Below are 21,346 nucleotides of genomic sequence, written 5' to 3'. Positions count from 1 at the left end.
CTAGGATCATCACGCCACTTGTGATCTGGAAGCTCAGTGGAAACACGCTACGTGTCAATCAAATGCCCCCTCTGTCCATTCAACTTGGCTATGGGTTTCCTCTTGCTCTGCCGGGTTCTCTTGCTAGAAGAAAGCGGTGAACACCTCACTAGGCTGTTTCTGCCTCAACAGGGCCCATCCCTGACTCTGAGGAGTTCCTGAGCCAGGAATGAGGGAAGGAAACTCTGGGCTAGAAAAACCCTCTGAGCTGATGTTTGTTTATTATCCCAGCCATTATCCTGATTCCAGCTCTTCCTGACATCATTATGGACCCTCATTAGTGGTTAGAGCCTAATTGAGGATGATGTTAAAGCCAGCTGAGGGTAGCTTTAGATTCCTTGGCTCTGATATTCCAATGAGGTAGAGGGTTGCACATACATTTCTTTCTTTATTTCTTTTTTTTAAAGTTACATTTATTTTTAATTTATTGTGTGTGCAGTGGGGGGTACGTGCAAGTCGTGGCACATGTGTGACGGCCTGAGGAAAACCTGCAAGAGTGAGTTATAGCCTTCTCCCATGTGGGTCCCAGGTATAGAACTCAGTGTATCATGTGTGGTGGCAAACACCTTTACCTCACTGAACCCTATCACTGACCTGAGTGTTTTCAAAATGTTGTTATCAGTTTTAGGGTGTGTGTGTGTGTGTGTGTGTGTGTGTGTAGATGCTCAATGAGGCATCCCCTGGAGCTGAAGTTATAGACTGTAAACCACCCAACATGGGTACTGGGAAGTGAACTCGGGTCCTCCAGAAAAACAACCAGCATTTTCGATAGCTGGGGCAGAGCTTCAGCCTTGTTCTGGGTGTTTTAGCAGACTAATTTGAGTGTTTTCTTATGTTTTGCAATAAAGCTATAGAATGGATTGATTTCTCCTTTGTCTTGGTTTCCTGGATGCTGAGAGATATAGATTTAGGGATTTAACACATATTATCTTCTCTACCTTCATCATTATTAATTTCTAATATTTAACATAATATAAACACACACAGACATTATCCCTTGCTTCCATGTGATTCAGTATTTTAAGCTGCTCCAGAGTCTCAGAGGCAGCAAAGGGCAAACCACAGCTGGAGTGTTGGCTCCCACGTCTACCTCAGCACCTGAGAACAGAAGTTTCTAGAAAGAAATGCACTGCTGGTGGAGTGTCAGTAAGTAGCACTATGGAAGATCAACATTCCATCCCTAGCCCATCCCCTAGCCTGGCAGCCAAGTTTAGGAGGAGAGTTTCTTTGTCTGGAGTTCAAGATCAGACTAGAACACAGGTGGGACCCTTTCTCCACAAGCAGGGGGCTGAAGGTAAGCGTGTGGAAGAGTGCTTGCCTCGTCTTCAGAAGCTGAGGGTTTGATCCCCAGTACTGCACAAGCTGGTCATAGAGACAAAAGTCTGTAATTGCGGTGCTTAAAAGGCAAGGTAGGAGGAGCTCATCCTCAGTTGCGTGGAAAGTTTGAAGCCCGCTTAGACGACATGAGCCTTGTCTAAGTGAATTAAATAAGTAGATAAATAAATAATAAAAGTATTAATGGATAGCATGTCCTGACCCTTCCTCAACAACCAAATTACAAAAAGTGCTAATAGTGGCACAGGCACACAGCACTCTTACAGATAAATAAATAATTAAATAAAATTCCTTAAGCTATTTTAAAGGTGTCAGTGGCATGCCCTGATTATTATGGGGAAGGCAGTATTCTAGGCGCTGTAAGCTCACTCATCCTCTGACAAGGCTGAAGTAAGAGCAGCTGTTACTAGCCCCATTTAGCAGATAAGCACACTAGAAGCCTTGATAGCACGGAGCTAGGACTGGGACTCAGCAGTGTGGCTCCAAGGCATGCGCACTAGTCTAGTCTCCACGACGGAGCCAGTGAATCACAAGTCTGTTCACAAACCACATTATGGCCCATCAGGGTCAATGATCATCAAAACAAGAGGGACAGAGCAAACAGCACCAGCTGTCTGTCTGTCTGTCTATCTATCTATCTATCTATCTATCTATCTATCTACTTATTTTGGGTTTTCGAGACAGGGTTTCTCAGTAGCTTTGGAGCCTGTTCTGGAACTCGCTCTGTAGACCAGATCGGCCTCGAACTCATAGAGATCTGCTTGCCTCTGCCTCCCAAGTGCTGGGATTAGAGGTGTGCGCCATTTCTACCTGGCTCCAACTGTCTATTCTAATCTAAAGACACACTGGTAGCCTGATTCTCAGTGGAGGGGCCGGGAAGGTGGTAGATGAATCCCCTCTGCCTCTGACTGCCCTTCCAGACGGGATGGAGGGCGTGAATGAGAGAACAGCGCTATCAAGGTGCAAAGGGTATATTTGAAAACATACCCCGGGCCAGCCTAGAAAGGCCTTAAAGGCAAAACTAAGAACTAAACATTAGAGGAGACCGTGAAGGGATTCAAACAGAAAAGAGACAGGCTAGACTGGTCGTTTAGGAACTCTGACAGAGAAGTGTAGACAGGGGAGTGCTTCCCACAGGAATCCCTCAGAATCTCCTGCAGAGATCAACCTTTAACTGGATATGAGAGATGGGCCCAGGAAGGGGCCTGCAGAGTATCTGTCCTAATGGGGAGATTTCTGTCTCTATAACAGGGATCTCATATTCTCCTGGGGCCCAGGCGTGGTCAGTGTGGACCACAGATGGCGGATTAAAGCTGAGCCAGGGCAGATCTCCTGGCCCAATACTCTCTCCTTACAGATAAGCAGACTAAGGTGCAGGGCGGAGACTGGCAGTCCAGCTATCTCTCCCTGTGTCTGGGCTCCTTCCTCTGACCCACATGGATCAGGTGCTTGGCCTTCCCTGGCCCTGAGCCTGGGGTGCAGTAAAGAAACACCTTGGCCCAGAGTCAGGAGGCTGAAGGGGAGAAGCTGCCACAGCAGGTCCTGTCTTCAGTTCCTCCTGGTATAGCCCTTTCAGGAACCATTTCCTGCACCCTTTGCCCCTACCGCCACAGCTGTCTGTCCCAGACACTTGGGCCCCAGGAGGCCAAGCCAAGCAACATCTGGGGTCACTTCCCCAGCCTTAGGGCCTCTCCTCTTGTTTTCTCTCTGGAGTTAAAGCAGGTCTGTCCTGGGCCCCCAGGAAGGAGGAGAGCGGCTTTATAAGGGGTCTGTCCTCTAGGTTTGCAAAGGGGCAATAAATTCAGCTTCAGATCCACTGCTGTCCCCAAGTCCATGTGTCCCCTACTGAGTTTCCAGTGCCTGTAGTCACACCTTCTGCAGACCACTGCAGAAGGCCCATGAGCAGGAGGTGTGGGACATCACATTCCTTGAGCTTCCTAGGATAACAGGCTTTTAGCAGACAGTTTCCCCCTTTTGTTCCTAGATACACCTAGAAAGCCACAGGAGGAAAAGCATACCACTAGGACTTTTCCAGCCGGTACTAGTCTGGCCATCTGTCCGTGTCTCTCCCTGGGTCCTGCTCATGTCTTGTTCACTACCCCCACCCCAAGCCTGCCTTCCTTTCCCCTGCCTACTACAGGACCAGAATGCCCCTTCTCCCTAGACACTAGTGAGTCAGTAGGACATAACAGTTGAGGAGTAGTCCCCAGGGCAGCAGATGCTCCTGGAGTGGGGGGGGGGGGGATGATACAGTCAGTCTGTGGGGGTCTAGCACTTAGTGACAATGCGGATGAATTCGTGACACCCCCCCCCCCCCCGCAAGACAGGGTTTCTCTGTAGCTTTGGAGCCTGTCCTGGAATTAATTAGCTCTTGTAGACCAGGCTGGCCTCGAACTCACAGAGATCCGCCTGCCTCTGCCTATTGAGTGCTGGGATTAAAGGCATGAGCCGCCACTGCCCAGCTTTGGTGACTAGTGTGGAGCTAGGGTCATAAGAGTCAATACCACACAGTACTGGGGATGGGAACCAGTTGGAAGGTCACAAATAGGCTGTGGGAGGAGTTTGAATACATCAAGGCTGTGGCTGCCCCCCACCCAGTAAAAGTGGCTATTCCTGGAGAGTTTTCTTTTTGTTTTTGCTTTGATACAGACTTTCATGTATCCCGGGTTGGCCTTGAACCTGCTTTGTAAGCGGAACATGACCCCAAATGTCTGATCCTCTTATGTCTCTGCCTTCCAAGATTATAGATACACATCACCGCACCTGGTTATTACCACAGCCCTGCAGTGCTAGGGATGGACCTGGGGCTTCCTGCCTGCCAGGCAAGCCCTCTACAGCCGTGCTCCACCCCAGGACTAGAGAGCTCTTTATTTGCTGCCCTGTCTGACACTCTGGGTTTTACCTAGCAATCTGGTTTTTCTACCTTCAGGGTCTGGTTGAGACTCAACCCGTCTGTTCTTGTGGTTTGCTGGACCCTGTCTAAAGGGCAGGTGCTCTCGTCCTGGCCACTGTGTACACGTATTCCACCCCTCCCCCACCCCTCCATTGTCTTGAAGGAGAAACTTTTCCTAAACCCCCAGTTCCTCCAAATACACTCTCCTCCTGGCATTAGCCAGACTGGCTGTCATCTGAGCGTCGTCTCTACAGGAGACTGACTTTCTGTCACGTCCCATACACCACAGATTCTGCTGGCAGAATTGTTTTTGTCACTAAAGGCCTTGCCCATTGTTCTCCGGGGTTCACTTTGGCTTGCTGTCTCACAGGGCTGGCCCTCGCGTCCTCTCCTTGCTCTGGAATGAAGATCTGACCCCCATGAGGCTCACAGTCTTTCACCATCAAACTCCTGGAAGAGCCCAAGGAAACCCACAGACATTCCCCAAAGGCACTGAACCCATTCTGCTCTCGGTTACCCAGTTCCCCCAACCCCATACTGTCAAGAGATCATCTCTTGCACTCAGCTTCCAACACCCACCTCAGGGGATACCCTGAATTCTGAGAATAACCTCTCAGACCCCACACTGGATTTCCAGAGTCTGAAACCCTAGGATCCCCAATAAATATACCTCAAGTCATGTAGTGATGAGGCGAGCAGGCTTGCTTTTCATCCCACCCGGCTCCTGCACAGCTAGCTTTACACCCGAAATAACAACACACAAATTGTATTCTTTTAAACACTGCTTGGCCCATTAGCTCTAGCCTCTTACTGGCTAATTCTCACATCTTAATTAACCCATTTCTAATAATCTGTGTAGCACCACGAGGTGGTGGCTTACCAGGAAGGATCTTAACCTGCGTCCATCTTGGAGAGGAGAGCTATAGCGTCTGTCTCACTGCCTTCTTCCTCCCAGCATTCTGTTCCGTCTTCCCCCACCTACCTATGTTCTGACCTATCAGGCCAAGCAGTTTTCTTTATTAATTAACCAGTGAAACAACAGATAGACAGATGACCCTCCTACATCAAAGTCAATGAATGAATAAATGGGGCCAGTGCCACAAGGTGGGCATCGGGCCTAATGAAGAGCCCTGACTAGGACTAGAGGAAGCCTGAGTACCAACCCTGACAACGAGCAGCTGTATGACATTGACCATTCCCCCACATTTTAAGACCTCCCTTTAACCCGAGAAAGGAAAAATAGTTGCGTAATTTCTAGAAGTATTTTATGAGAGTCCATACCAATGAGAACTTCAGTTTATTGAGCACCCATGATACTGAAGTCCTGTGCTAGGTGCTCTCTGTACACTCTGTATACTATCCCATGTCACAGAAACAGTGGGCACTGGCTGAGGGTTAGTGCTCAGGTTGGCTTCTTGTCGTCTATGCATGTGAACTCATGGATGGCTTCAGTAGACAGGCTGGGCCGCTTGGGACCACACTGTAAAGAGTCATGGCTTCTGTGGACACACATTTTTGCCCACATCTCAGCAAGGTTCCAGGCTGGGACAGTAACAGAGTCTGCATCTGCCATGCCTCTTTCTGCTCAGGGTCTGAAAACCTTCTGGGCAGCAGCTGAGACCAACACTTTCCAGCTTTTGGGTCACTTTGAGGATGAACCTGTCACCTTCAGCTGGCCGTTTCCTGTGGCTGGGTTTCATCCCTTTTGTACAGGTGCGCTGTGGTGGGAAAGTCTGAGTCCTGGCGGGAGCAGGCATCTTCTTCCACACACCCCGGACACTGGCTTTCCTTTCTTGAAGATGCCAGGTTTAAGCATTCTTGTATAGGCGCGTCCTTCTCAGCCCATCTTCAGAACAAATGAGGGAACCGGTTACTTCCTAGCTTCCAGGCTCTCCTCTAGCCCTCGACAAACTTGCCAAAATCGCTTCTTTGGGGTTTAAAATGTGTTATGCCCACGAGAGAGAAGGCCCTTTCCTTGTTTGCACCTTCCCTGGCCTTCCTTTGGTCCTTCCATGTTCCTCTTGTTCTCACCCCTCACCCTCCACGAACTGTCTGTCTGTCCCCACTCTCAGTTCGCTTTTAGGTCAGGGGAGAGGTTGAAAAGTTGATGTTTCAAGTAGAGCTCACATCCTCAGTTCTGTATCTTCACGAGCAGATTTTGGTGACAAGGCTATTTTCTTCTGTTCTTAATTCCTGTTTCTGAATGTCAAGAATAATTCCCAGCCTGGTGACCTTGGGCACAGCTTTGTGAGAAGCCGGAGGGAAATCTTAGAGGAGCCCCCTGGCAGAGAGGCGTGAAAGGATTCAGCAGTATTTCTGTTCTGCTTAGGGAGGGGTGAAGAGGGGCTGGCCCAGCCTGAGGATGGGTCTTATCAGCTCTGGGCAGCACACTGAGGTGCTAGTGATGTCAATGTCGGGAAGAGAGCAAAGATCACATTAGCATCCGCAGCAGCTACACACAGGCAAACAGCATCCCGACCCCAAGGCCTGTCCCTCTCAGAAAGCAGGCTTCACAAGACACCAGGACGCAGTAATTGCGTACTCCCTCACGCATACACTTCAGTACATACACTCACTCAAAAATACACACCACCCTCCTACCCACACTGATACACATAGAGACTAACAGAATCACACACAGTACCGTGTGGGAGGGAGCTGAAGTCATTCTCTCAGAATAGTTCAGCCTGGCCTCTGCCAGCAGAGCCACCAAGCTTGCCTCAGGTTTCCACATGTGGTCAGAACTGAGAGGTAACCTTGGCAACCAAGCCAAGTACTCAAGGTCCCCACAGAAGTACATACCACTATCTAGTGGCTCCTAACTGGAGAGAGAGGCCTGTGTAATATCCCCATAGACAAGGTCAGGACAGAAGGACCCAGTCCTTGGGTTGGTCTAAGAAGGGCAGTTTGGAAAGCCACATCATTCTCCACAGGGCCACAGAGGTAGGCCAGACTAAGGCATGGAATGGCCAACTAAGACCAGAGGAAAAGCAGTCTGGGATCACGTGGCACTGAAGTTTCTGGGGGCAGATAAAGCATAGCCGGAAGCCATCCTCGCCTCTGTTATCACCACGGCACCGGTGAGCGTGTCTCCACGTGGAGTCACGGTCACACGACACGTCAGCACTTCTATTCACCATCCAACCCAGGGATGGGGGTAGAAGAAGAAATGAAAAGGATGAGGAAGAAGAAAAGGAGCAAGAGTGTCAGAAGGGAGAGGGGCCATTCTCCTTTTCCTGATGTCCCAAGCATTCCAAGGAGATGAGGCAATGCGTGGCAGGAAAAGGAAGCTTCTAAAGGCTCCCATCAACTTAGGTGACTTTTCCCTTTGTTTTGTTAACATTGATGTTGTTTGAGATCAAGCCTCACTATGTAGCCCTAGGTGGTCTAGAACTCTCTATGTGTAACAGGCTGACTTTGAACTCACAGAGATCTGCCTCTGTTTCCCCAGTGCTCAGAATGAAGGTGTGTACCACCAAGCCTGGTGCTATCAACAACTTAAGGGCAGTTTAAATGATTTTTTTCTTTTCTTTTTGGTTTTTCAAGACAGGGTTTCTCTGTAGCTTTGGAGCCTGTCCTGGAACTAGGTCTTGTAGACCAGGCTGGCCTCAAACTCACAGAGATCCTCCTGCCTCTGCCTCCCAGGTGCTGGGATTAAAGTTGTGTGCCACTACTGCTCAGCTTTTAAATGAATTTAAAACAAAATCAGGATTGATGTAACATGTTCAATGTTATCAGAAATCAATCCTAAGGCTGGCTATGATAGCAAACACCTTTAATTCCAGTACTCAGAGAGGCAGAGGCCAGCCTACGTACAGAGTTTTAGGCCAGCCAGAGTTACACTGTGAGACCCTGTTTCAAAAAAAACAGCACATAATTCTAGAACCTAAATCCTTATTAGAGATGATGCTGCTACAAAGTGACCTAGAAAGATTGACTGTGAGATAAATTAGCTCCTTTATAGACTTAGGAGTAGAAAGAAAAGACAGGGAAGGAGGGGTCTGCCTGTTGGTTCTTACAGAGCCGCTATACACTACAGCCAGGATAGAATCCAAAATGCTGTGGCATCTCCATAGAAACACCTAGATAGCACTATGCAGCAGCATCATCCTCAAGTCAGGATTTAGTTTCTAGAATTGTTTACTTTGCAGCAGGGTCTCACTGTGTATCTCTGACTGACCTGGAACTCCGTAGGTAGACCAGGCTGGCCTCTGCCTCTCTGAGTACCGTGATTAAAGGTGTTTGCTACCATACCTAGCCTTAGAACTCATGTCAGGGTTGGAGCTGCCTTTCCTTCCCACCTCCCATTCTCACATCTGGGCTCTTAATCTATAATCATGACATCACTGTCAAGACTGATTGCTCTGTGGGCCCTGTGGGCCCTGTAGCCAGAGCAGCAGCAGCCCAGGGACTGGGGGGTCTAATGAAAAGAGTGCCACGTTTGCAGCCTGCGAGTTCTACCTTGTCCTGCTCTACCGCAAGGTCGCTGCATAGCCTGCAGGGAGATGTGAACATTTACAGAAGGGCCAGTTTGGTTTCCTAAAGAAAAACAAAGCTGATGCTTCGGTTTGCAGGGAGCTTTTTCCACCAGTTTGCTTATAGGATGTCAGAACATCAGACCCAAGCCAAAGGCACTGACAGGCGCTGGTAAGAATGTCAGATGCAGGCACTGGGCAAGTCAGGACAGGCATGTGTGCTTTTGACCTATTCTGCTGACTTCCTTGCTAGCTAGCCTTGGTCAGTGACACCTGGACTCTTTGGTTCGGTGCATCTAGGTTATCTTTTCCCAAGGTCAGCCCGGTTCCTAGTTAAAAACTAAGAATTCCCCTCATCTACTTCATGCACACCCAGACCCGGAGGAGGAGCACTGAAGCAGCTCTCCACAGGATACGTTTAATGCCAAAGTACTAGAGTCCCAGGCACTCGATTCATCTGATGAAACAGAAGGGAAGGGCATATGAAATGTGAGCTATCCCGTTAACGGGAAGCATTCCAACACAGTAGCCTGCTTCCAAGGAACTAGGACACTGGTGGTGGGCCAGAGGAGGGGATCTTGCTTGTGAGGCTGAGGCAGGAGGCTTCCCAGTTTGAGACGAGATGTTAAGGGACCGTATGAGCAACATCAGTTTAGCATTGGGAGGATGGTCAGCCTGTGTTTTCAAGGTGACATTTCAGGAATCTGGGGAGTATGAACTGGTGGCCAAGCAGTAGTGAGGTTAAAGACATGCACGAGCTGTGGTGCACCCGGGCTAGGGATGTGTGAGGTGAGGACCATGTGTTGGAGCTATGAATAATGGGAACACTGTTGTAGGACCATGATCGCAGACTGTCGTGTTATTTAGGGGACAGTGAGAAAAGGGACCCTATAGCACAAAGTGGTAGAAACCTGCAAAAGCAGGTTGTCCAAAATGATGGAATGTCCAATCTAGCAAGTGGAGGAGGGGGTCTCATGCTCTGAACAAGGGAAGAACAAGCAGCTCAGATTACCTTAGGAAAAGGACCAGGAAGGTCATTTGGGTGGAACTGGAAAAAACCCACGGTGATTATCAGGGTAAGAAGCCATCAGTCTTGGGACTAGGTCGGAGGAAGCTAATCTCTGTGTTTTAGGGGCAGTGATCAGTAGCTTTAAGGGACGGAGGGGACAATGGAGGGAGGTGACTTTAGAGGAGCCTAAACATCTAGACATCCACAGGGAAGTACATGAAGAGGACGGAAGTACTGATGTGGAAATCACTAAAGAAAAATAAATAGCAAAAGAGACAGCTGCGGATAGAGTGGACATAAAAGGGAAGTGGGACTCGGGAGGGAATGGGCACAGAGGGCCCAGGCAGGGAAGCTAGTGTCTCTGGCAGGGGGCAGGTAGAGAAGAATGCCGGACGCTGCTTCTGGAAGGTGGCTTAGAACTCAAAAACGAAAAACAAACCCAGATTTTACACAAGCCATGGTTCATTCAACAAACACGGGCTTGTTGCAGGCCAGACCCTGCGCTGAGCTTGGAGGTGTGGGTGACAAGTTGCGCATTCAGTAGTCTGCCTAGCTTCCTGGAACCAGTCCTTCGGGCCCTGAGTGTAGACAAGCCAACTCCGAAGCCTTTCTCCTGGGGAGCTAGTGTTTACAAAAGTCTCAGTCCACAAAGAGGAAGGAAGACGAACCAGTGAAGAGGGAGGAGCAGGGAGTTTAAGGAAAACAGTTCACACCAGACTGTTTTTTTGAAAAAGGCATTTAAAGGAAAGTGAGAACTTGGGACAGAAAAGTCTCTCCTCAACATTCTTCCCACCGCGATACTGAACAGTGAGAGCTGATTGCTTTTAGGCAATTGCTGAAGAGGAAGAGCAGAACTGTTGGGGGAGGTGGGATTATTATGGAAGCAAACAGAATACAATCCCCATTGCCTTAAACATGAGGAGTCGGTTCCGACCAGCTGGGAGAAAAGTGGCAGAGATGACCAGGCGCCAGGGTGTCTGTATCGGGAAGCGTGGGAGAAGTAGCATCGGCGAGGGCACCCCGGAGGAGGTGGCAGGCAACCGCTGCCTTGGCACTACGCAGAGGCGACGTCCGGGCATGCCCGATGTAGTGCGCTTCCTCTGCCCAGTCCTAGGCGCTCTCCCGCCCGCCTCCCACCGCTCGGGAGTCCTGCGCTGGTTCCCAATACTGACGTCAGTGAGCGATGACCTCAGCGCCCGGGACTCGCAGGCTAGCAGGCCAGCGGGAGGGCGGGGGCGAGCGAGGGCGGAGGAGAGGGAGGCGGGGCAGCGCGAGAACACGCCCCCATCCGCCAGCCTCGGCCAATGGGCTCCTCCTGCGGCTCCCCGCCTCCGCGAGCGGTATGAAAGGCGCAGTCCGGGGAAAGTCCGGGCAGAGCCCGAGCGGCAGCCGGACCACCCTTGTCTTAATAATACAGCTACTTCCTCAGCTGCGCGACATGAGCCACGGGAAGAGGACCGACATGCTCCCCGAGATCGCCGCCGCCGTCGGCTTCCTCTCCAGTCTCCTGAGGACGCGGGGCTGTGTGAGCGAGCAGAGACTCAAAGTGTTCAGCAGGGCGCTCCAGGATGCTTTGACCGGTGAGTACTCGTCGGGGTCCCAAAGCCACCAGGGCGCGGCTCCTCCTCGCCTGGGATGTCTTTCCCCACTGTTTCTGGGACGGAGACCCCCTATGCGAGCAGCTCCGAGCCTCAGAAACCTTGCTCTAATATCCGAGGACGTCTGTGGTCCCTCTGTCCCTTGGTTTAGGTCTCCGCCTCTCCGCCCTCCAGTCCCCGCCTCGCTCCCAGGGTACTGACTCTCTTCCTTGAGTACATTCCGAGGCCCTAAGAACACCATGGGAAAAGCCAGTCAGTGTCTGCGCTCAGAGTCGAACTCGCTTCCTTCTCTGAATCTTGGAGACCCACCCCCCCGACCCTCGAGGGATGCTGTGGGCCACGAACCCGGCCAAGCTATGCGACTTTATGCGCAACTGAACTTTCAACAACTCGAGTCCCAGTCACTGTTGTTGTAGCCCTGTGCCTACTATTGTGCGGGGACCATTCTGCCGCTTGTTTACCCGCTGGAAGTTGTAATCTGGGCCCCCTTTGTATTTTTTTCTTTTGGTCCCTCTTCGCCATCTGCCACCTATTGTAGTACAGAAAAGAGCCCAGTAGCCTAGCCTGCTGGGTGGGGGGTGGGGGGTGTTATGAAGGCAGGGCGTGAGGCAAGGAGGTAGAGGAGTGATAAGCAACCCTTTCGCCTCTGTCCCCAGCTGTTACAGCTGGTTGGTTGCCTTGGGCAGCGATAGCCGTCTCTCAACATGTTGGCACAGATCTGAGAACCAACAGCTGTTTCATCAAAACAAAACCGTTTTTCTTCCCTTACCTTTGCCAAAGGTCTCATAAGTCTTCTGCTGGGGGAAGGATGGGAGGCCTGGTGGCTTGCTGGACACCCACAAATGTTGGCCGCATACTGAACTTTGAAATTTGAGTGTTTGGGTCTTAAGAGGCCCTGCCCGTTCATACTAGTCCTTCCTTCCTTAAGCTGGATTGTGCCAGAAATATCCCTGATCACCGGGAGAGCATCTACCTGAAAGCTCTGGCTGCCTTTCAGTGCGCACGCACTTGGGAAGAACCCAGGGGTCTTTCTAAGTGGCAGGGGGAGTTTAAGGAGAGGCTCTGAAATACTGTCGCTGAGCCCCTCCCCCTCTCCCGGCGCTCTACCCTCATCCTCCGCTTGTGGTAAACATCAGAGACAATGTTTTCTAACCAGGCATCTCCCTCTCATTCTTCCTCTACAGATCATTACAAACACCACTGGTTTCCAGAGAAACCCTCCAAAGGCTCTGGCTACCGCTGCATCCGCATCAACCACAAGATGGACCCCATCATTAGCAAGGTGGCCAGCCAGATTGGACTCAGCCAGCCCCAGCTACACCGGCTGTTGCCCAGTGAGCTGACCCTGTGGGTTGATCCCTATGAAGTGTCCTACCGCATCGGGGAGGATGGTTCCATCTGTGTCCTGTATGAGGAGGCCCCGGTGGCTGCCTCCTACGGGCTCCTCACTTGCAAGAACCAAATGATGCTGGGCCGGAGCAGCCCCTCGAAGAACTATGTGATGGCTGTGTCGAGCTAAGGAGGAGCCCCCCTCTCCGGGCACTCTACTGTACTCATTCATGCTGCCGTGACAACAGGCCACCGAATACCTCAACCTGGGGAACTGTATTTTTAAATGAAGAGCTATTTATACATGTTATTTTTTTTTTTAAGAAAAGCGGAGAAAAAAAAACCAAAAGATTTTTTTTAAAAGAAAAAATCCTTAAAGGGAGCTGCTTGGAAGTGGCCTCCCCAGGTGCCTTTGGAAAGAACTGTTATTGAATCTGTGAGCCAGTGTTTGCTTAGGGGAGTGGTTTGGGGATTGGCCTAGCCAAGGTAAAGGGGGATTCTTGGCTGATCCCCCAGGAGGTGGTAAAAGGGAGCAAGCAAGGTTAGCAACTGTGAATGAGAGGGGTCAGGCTCTGCCCTGGGTTACCGTCCCAGCTGGGATGCCTGTCTACCTGGTTCCTCTCTTACTCAGGGGCATTCAAGCCTGGTCTTAAATAATACTACATTGCCTAATCTTTTGTTTTTCTGCTGAGACCCCGGGTGGAGTGAAAGACCTCTCCTTGTTCCTTCTGTTCTAAGCAGGTTTTCTTGAAGTCTTGTCTTGTTTCTGATTCTATCCTCAGGGGCCTGGAAAGGTTGTTTTCCAGCCAGGAATCTGTGACCACTTTTGGAGGGTGGGATGTCAGGCAGGTGTGCAGAGACTTTGGGTATAGATGGAGGGGAACAGCACAAAACCTTCGCTCTGTACTCTGCTGCTTCATAAGCATGCATGGCGAATAATTTAGGGGTGATTTGCAATGGAATTTGGGACCCAAAGAGGGTTTTTCCCCCCTCATTTTTTTTTTCCTAAACCTTCCTTTTGGGAACCAAGTGAAAGTCTGAATGCTGCTACCATTATTCCTTTGAGAGGTGGTTCAAAGCTCCAGGGAACTGCAGGTCCTTTCTCACTGCCTTCCCTTCAAGACTCGCTTGCTTGCGCCCCCCATTTCCCCTCTTTAATGTGGTTGGGTCCCGGAGGGCACTATTTCCTAGGACAGGAGTTCGCAATCACTGTGCAATAGTCCCAGGAAACGCTGAGACTGGGCCTCCCAGCCCCTCCTGGTGCCCTGGTGGGTGTTAGGGGCCTGCTTTTCCCATTCTCCTAGGGGTTCTGGCTGGTGGTGGGCCTTGCCGAGAGCCATCTTCCTGGGCTGCAGAGAGTGCCTGTACCCTACAGGACTACCTGGTATTCTTGGAGGGCTGCCACTAAGCCACAATTTGGGCACTGCTTTATCTCCTTGGTGCTCAGAGCACCTGTGGGGGAGGTTGTCTGTAAAATCCAAATTTGTCTGTAGATTGTGCAATATTTACTGTTCTGGGTTGGGGAAAATTTTGGAAAACACTGGGAAGAAATGGCTTTCCTTCAGGTTCAGTGACAGTGCTGAGAGGGCCTCAGAAGGCCTCCAGTCTCTCAAACTGAAGGACAGAGTTAGAGCCAGCTGGTCACCTTCTTAATGAGGCCTCCCCTGCCCCATTTCTCTCCACTGCCATGGCATCCCGTTTCCTGGGTTTCTTAACTCCTCAGTTTCTACTCAAAGGTGCTATTTACCAAACACTCTGCCCAGCCTGCTCTGGCACTCCCAGCTTTGCACAGCCTTCCCAGGCGGCTTCATCTCTTGCTTTAAAGTTAACTCTGGGCCCACAGTCTCGAAAGCTGTGGGTTTAAACAAAGCTGTGAATTGCTGCAGATGGTTCTCATGTCTTGTCCACAAACAGGTCCCTGCCTTCTTAGAAGCAGCCACCTGGTCTCATGCTGAGATCTGTTCTTTCTTGTCAATGTTCACTTTAAAAATGACAAAACCCCCAGAGCTGGACTGTTGAGCAGGCCTGTCTCTCTTATTAAGTAAAAAATAAGTAATAGTGGCATGTTTGTAAGCTATTCTGACAGAGAAGACAAAGGTTACTTAATTGTATAATAGCGTTTTTATATGGAAGACTGTACAGCTTTATGGACATATGTACACTTTCGTTTTTAATAAAAATGTAGCAGATTATGTGTGGTGTAGAGAAGGTAACATTCCATACTGCCAACGGGCATTTACCTCTCAAATGCAAACCCTTTCTTTGTGTTTTGTGGTATTTATCAGTTGCCCTGGGTCCGTCTGTAGTGTGCAGATGTTACAGAAGATAACCTAGGTGTGTGGTGATGTCATTCCCGTGCAATCCCCCTACTCCAGGAGGAGCTCTCTACTTTTCTGACTATCCTCACGGGTCTCTAAAAATATGCTGTCTGCACATTCGATAGCCTAGTCCATCTTCCATCCGTAGCCATTCAGCTCGTCTGTGGAGCTGGCCTTCTGTGTCCACGGCTGTGGAAGCAGCCAGCCTTGGCTGGAAATTATACAGGAAAACAATTCAGGAAGTTCCAAAAAACAAAATGTTGATATGTCCCACACTAAACACACCAGCCCATGTGATGTGACTGCAGTCACACGTGAGCACACTGATGTTCCTCCTGGCACCCACAGGTTGTCTGTGGGGTCCAATTTGAGCACATCAGGCCCACAGAGTTAGCATCTGTACCTGGAAGGTACAGAATTTCCCTGGCCATTCCAGAAACAGTATAGTTGAACATTTCCAATGTATTAGGCATTGCAGACAATCTTCTAATTTAAGCTGTGTGGGAGGATACTCAGATAAAATTGCTAAGTTATTTTATAGAGGAGACTTGAGTATCTACAATGGTCTTGGAACCAATCCCCTAGCAGATGCCTGGTGACCTGACTATATCATCAATGACTATGAAAAATAATTAAAACACACTGTTTCTCACAGAACTCCAGTGGCGAGCAGAGGTTGACCCTTGTCACAGGTTATGGCAAGACTGTCTGTCATTTCCTACTAAAGCCTGTCACCTTGGCTGTCATTTATTGAACTCCCATTCTTGCCTTGTTAGACAGGAACAGCTGGATCCCAGGATCTGTGTACTGGGAAGCACACATAGCTTAATGCCACTGGTATAAGTTAGCTGGAAAGCAGTTCTGAGAGCCCACGGTGAGAGAACCCATGACTTGTTACTCTTGTAAACTACTTTTGACCACATGGAGAGGATCTATGCAAGAATAATAAGTTGTCATGCTTGGTTTGGGGGGGGTCTTTCCTAGAATTTTGATAAAGACTCAGCTCCCCACTAAGGCTACAAGCACATTTTTGACCCACGTTGGATGTTTTTCTTGGCCCAAAGTGAGCTGTTCTTAATTTTAAAGCATACTCATCTCATTTCCTACTCCACAATTTTGTACACAAACATGCAGCTTGTCCTGAGTGTTCTTGGTCAGAGTTTGGCAGGAAAACTTGGTGCTTATATCCTATGTATGAGGAGAGAAAGGGAGTCAGGGACTGGGCAGGGGCAGTCAGTGAGTCCGTGTTAAGGATGGAATATTGGAGCCCGCTAATGTCAGGGGTGCCACAGGAATGTCCTTCATATTTGTTCTTCTCTATTCAGATGCAAGGACAGGGTTAGGGTCCAGGAATGTCTGCTCATCTTTGGCGTTCTATTCTTTTGCACTATTTAACTCAAAGTCTGCGTCTATCTTCTTGTTTCCTAAGAGGCCCCTACCCTAAGGGACATTTCAGCATTTAGTGGAAGACTTAATGACATCCAGGGAAGGTTGTCTGGAGACCAACAGGACAGGCCAACCCCACCTTTGTCAGGGAAAACACAGGATAGCGGATTGATCTTGGGCTTGCTTTTGGTTCTTGGTAGGCTACTAATGGCCACTTCATTTATATAAGAGGGCTCTGTGATCCAGGAAGGTGGTACTTCTTTTGGACCTGACCAGTATCAGTAGGAGCAGAGAACACCTACTAGCTGCTGTGTGTCTCAGGGCTCTGAATGGAGTAACAGGTAGTTGCTTTTCCTGGGATCTAAAACTAGGCTTTCAGCTCCCCTGCAACTCGGTAAACCAAGGCAGCCTAGAGCACTGTGAGTGGTCAGCTGTTTGGGGATGATAATGTCCCTCCCCAGAGAGTCTGGGCAAGGCGCTGGCAGCTGTAGATTAAGCGTCCATCCTGGCTTCTGATAAGGTTTGGGTGGAGGAGGCCTTGATGCTGCCAAAAACAAGCCCCAGGAGGAAGAAACCACATCTGTGGTTCTGGCACTGGTTCCTGTAGCTTTTGGTGAGAAAGGATACTGAGGACTCAAGAGCCCTGGTTCCCAGCTCAGCACCAGCATTCCTGACCTCATGAAATTTTTGCAATAGAAGTTTGTGGTTGAGAGGGAAAAAATACGGTTTGTGATTCTTTACTGCAAGTAACTTGCTAAGTTTGGAAAAGTCATTCAGTTTTTCTTGTCTTAGAAACTAGCAGGGTGATCTGAGCATGGTGAATGATGTTATAATCCTAGCTCTTGGAAGGCCGAGGCGGAAGGATAACCATGAGGCTAGCCTAGACTACAGAGTAAGCTTCTGTCTCAGAAAGAAAGAGATGGAGAGGGGAGAGGAGAGGGAGGAGGGGAGAGAGATGGGGGAGGAAAGTATATATATATATATATATATATATATATATATATATATATATATGATTAAATTTCCCTAAATGCCCCTATTATTTTCCTCAGTCTAAAGCATCCTTTCCTGCCACCTTGGCAGACATTGGAGTCCAAATGAGAACCATTACCATCATTCTTTTCAACTAGGTGAACCGAAAGGTAACTAAGGTGGGAATGGAGTCAGGGGTTCATCTCTAGCTTGCATCACACTGCTGCCTGCTAAGGTTCCCATCCCCAAAGACAATGAGGGGGACATGCATGGAATTGAGAATGAAGACAGAAGAGCCAGGGGAGTCTATTTCAGGTCTACTCCCTGGCCACTGACTGGGCAGCATGGGGCAAGTGGCCAGCATGGCTTAGTTTCCCCAGGTTTGGAGTGGGGTTTTAAATGCAGCCCATTTCAACAAGTCACAAAGATGGCATTCAACCTACCAGTTGCTTAGACTAGTTCTACTCCTCAGTGAATAAGAATTCCCATTGCGAATGGAAGTTAACCTCATCTCTCAAGGGCCCTGAATTGATCTTGAGGTCAGTGTCAAATAAAGTAATACAGTCTGCTAGTTTCTTCAGGTGTGATTGCAGTTAACACAATCCTGCGGCCTCTCCCTCAGCCTTTGTGTGAAAGTCCACCTACTTCTAGAACCCTGGCAAGGGTAACTTGAAAGTAGGCACACTGATTGGATGACCTCTGCCATTTTCCTGGAAAAAGCACGGTGCTCTTGCTACTCACTGGGCCCCTGACCAGGTTGGCTGGCTCTGTGGGCCTACTTGTGGATTAACTTCAAACCAGCTACGTGCTAATTCCCACACAGAGTGGGTGGGGAAGGGGTTCTCCAATAGCAGCTTTCCCTGTCTGTGCACTCACCCCCACATGCTCTCCCTTCCCAGAAAGGAAATAAATGGGGAAGGTGAGTCCGACAAGCCTGAGCTCTCTGGCTTTGTTTCCTTACGATGTCTTTGCAGAGTTGGCAGAGAAACCATTTCTGTTCAGTCTGAGAGGCTGCCAAGCCTTGAGATAATGATCTCTAGCAAGACTGCCCTGGATGCGTGGCCTTTCCCCTGCTTTGATAGCCTGGCTATCAAAAGTTCCAAGTTTTTTTTGTTTTGTTTTGTTTTGTTTTTTCCCAGCAGAAACCCGGCCCTACCTTACTACTCTCATTCCCACAAACAAGGGCGGGCCTTAGCTCAACCCTTGTCCCCTGAGCCGGACAGCCTGTCTGGAGTACATCAGATAAGACACAGTGACAGCTGGGTGGGTTGAATAAGTGCAGCTTTATTTACCAGCACTCGGGGAGAGGGCGTTTAAACTCTGATGGGCATCAGGCAGTATATGAGTAAGGACAGCTGGGTAGAGGCTGGAGCAAGCCTGCAGAGTGAGCCCCAGCCTTGTTAGAAAAGGGCCTCCAGGCCTTGGCTCTAGTCCACTGTCATGATGCAAAAGAGACCATGACACAAGATACTGTGGCTTTATTTGTTGTTTGTTTGTTTGTTTGAGACAGACTCGCAGGGATCCCTGGCTGGCCTGGAATCGGCTATATACCCAAGGGTGAACGTGAACTCCAGACGCTCCCATCTGTGTCTCTTAAGTACTGGGATTATAAACACAGGCTGGGGATTAGACCCAGGGCTTTGTTCATGCTAACCAAGCACTTTCCCATCTAAGTTACATCCCATCCAGTCCATGGTTTTTTTTTGTTTGTTTGTTTTGCTTTTTTGACAATATATATGCATAGGACCCTGGAGTATGACTTCTGAAGCATTCAGAAATGAAGAGGTGGGGGTTCCTTCTCCAGCCCTCACAGGAGGACGAAGGTTCTGTGTTGAGGACATTACCCGTAGACTGACAGGTCCTGATCTCCAGAGAGGCACCTCTGACTCCTTCCTAATGGAGCTAAAGATACACAGGGGCCTACCTCTGCTTCCCCCAGGACGTGCGAAGCAGCTTCCTCCATCTTTACCCAGTGCCCATTCACCTGTGAAAGGGACTGCAGCCTCTGGATCTTTGCCCAAGGAATGCGCCATCTTCTTCTGTCCACACACTGATTCCTGGTGAACTCACACCTCAGACAACTTCTCTGTGACATCTCCTTGGTAGGATACACGGCTTTCTTCTGGGTTCTCACCACTGGCCCTTGTAACTTGGAATCTGTGGGAAGCTAGAACACATCCAGGTCCTTGCCTGACCGCTGTCTGGTCCTTTGCAGGTGCCGGTGAATACTGATCCGGGGAGAGAAAGTTGTGGGTGACCAGAGTGGAGGAAGGCAGATGAAAATAATTTAGATCAGAGATGATCTTTAAAAAAAGAAAATGAAGCCCATTCAGGATTGGTCATTATTAGTATGTTTCGGCTCAAAATATCTGGGACTCACTGGGAGCCTGTGAGCACATCTTATTAAGAAAATTTAGGGCTTTGAATCTCGCTGTCTCTCAGGACTTAAGAGTCTATTACTGACATATCATAATAACCCTTAGTTATCCATTAACTCCCTAAGTACATCCACACAGTAATCACCAGGAGAGAAGGCTAGGCAGCTCCAGGGAAGAACTCTGACTTTGGCTGTTGAAGCCTGAATAGCTGCAGCGCGCTATTCAGTCCCCAACAGTCTCCTCTCCACAGCTGATCTGGACTAGCTGCTAGGTCGTGGGAACAGCCCCGGAGAAATGGGAGGCCTCCCTGCCGGGCTGGTAGGAAATAGCAGTGATGGTGAGGTCTTTGGCACCCGCATCTCGTGTCTTCCCTGCTGTGGGTCTCGGCTTTCTCAATTTTAAGGCAACTCACTGTGTAAGCCACTCTCACAAACTCCGGTTCTGTTTCCAGATGGAATGGGGGATCTCTGGAACCTGTCGCATTTCCTGATAGCACAGAGTCCAGATCTTGCCCCTGTTGCCCCCAAGCACCCTGGCAGCCTCTGCTGGGGCTCCTGTGCCCCACTTCCTGCCCGGCCAGCATCTTGGGACAAGCCCAGATTCTATCTCACTGTGTCATTTTTCCCTGTTACCTTTCTTTGCCATTCTAAACCTGTGAGATGGCAGTAAACCCAAGGCCAGGACCCTTCCCCTTGTCACATCTTCTCCCGTTTATGTTTTTCCAGAGCAGGGGTCCTCAACCTTCCTAATGCTGCAACCCTTTAATTCAGTCCCTCATGTTGTGCTGACACCTAGCCATAAAATTATTTTTGTTGCTACTTCATAACTAGTTTTGCCACTCTTTTGAATTGTAAATATTTCTGGAGATAGAGGTTTGCCAAATGGGTGGCAGCCCATAGGTTGAGAACCTCTGCACTAAAGCCCTGCATGCGAGTCCTTTTTTCCTTTGTCAGTGTTTGTGTGGCACGGGAGTTCTTTCTTTTTGAGTCTGGGCACCTGCCCTGTATACCCAGGCACTTGGAATGATACCTTGCAATGCCATGGTCCCCAGCTCTCTGAGATACAGTGACCTTGACCACAGAGGAAGAAAGCAAAGCCCTTGTGACCAGAAGGGGAGGGTCGGCATGGTGTTAAAGCAGTGTATGCTTGTTCCTCCCTCTACTGCCTCTTCTGTTACCTGCCCTGAAGAACTCCACCGTCTGCTGTATATGTGTCCTTAGCTCAGGGCTCAGGAAAAATGTCCATACTTTCAGAACACCGTGTTGCAGTCCTTTATGATGCATCCACATCCTGTTGTTGTTTGAACTTAAAATAAATGCAGTTAGTCCGCACTTTTTTTTTTTTTGAGACAGTCTCATGTTGCCCTGCCTAGCCTTGAACTCAATATGTAGCTAGCAATGACTTGGAACTTCTTTTCTTGCCTCTACTTTCTGAGGGTGAGATTCCATGTGTGCACCACCATTCCTAGCTTATGTGCTGGGGATTAAACCAAGGGCTTCGTTCATGCTGCCAATTGAGCATCGACCAGTTGAGTCCTCTACCACCTGAGCTACACTCCCAGCTTCTGATAACACTTCTTATTGTTTTGTGCCGATGTATGGCGGATCTACAAGT

General features: G+C 49.3%; 1 protein-coding gene across 1 annotated transcript; it reads left to right on the top strand.

Moving 5' to 3' along the window:
* The first annotated feature begins 10,999 nt into the window (after positions 1–10,999).
* On the top strand, positions 11,000–14,870 carry Btg2 (BTG anti-proliferation factor 2). Its single transcript, XM_041649058.1, has 2 exons — positions 11,000–11,331; positions 12,534–14,870. The coding sequence occupies exons 1-2, from the start codon at positions 11,094–11,096 to the stop codon at positions 12,866–12,868; spliced, it is 573 nt and encodes a 190-aa protein (XP_041504992.1). The 5' UTR covers positions 11,000–11,093; the 3' UTR covers positions 12,869–14,870.
* Positions 14,871–21,346: the final 6,476 nt, after the last annotated feature.

The sequence above is a fragment of the Microtus oregoni genome, unplaced genomic scaffold (assembly GCF_018167655.1).
Source record: "Microtus oregoni isolate MIOR12 unplaced genomic scaffold, Mior012 000003F_ref0000135, whole genome shotgun sequence".
In the NCBI taxonomy this organism is placed as follows: domain Eukaryota; kingdom Metazoa; phylum Chordata; class Mammalia; order Rodentia; family Cricetidae; genus Microtus; species Microtus oregoni.
The sequence above is the reverse complement of the archived record's forward strand: the minus strand, read 5'-3'. Positions and strand labels throughout refer to the sequence as shown.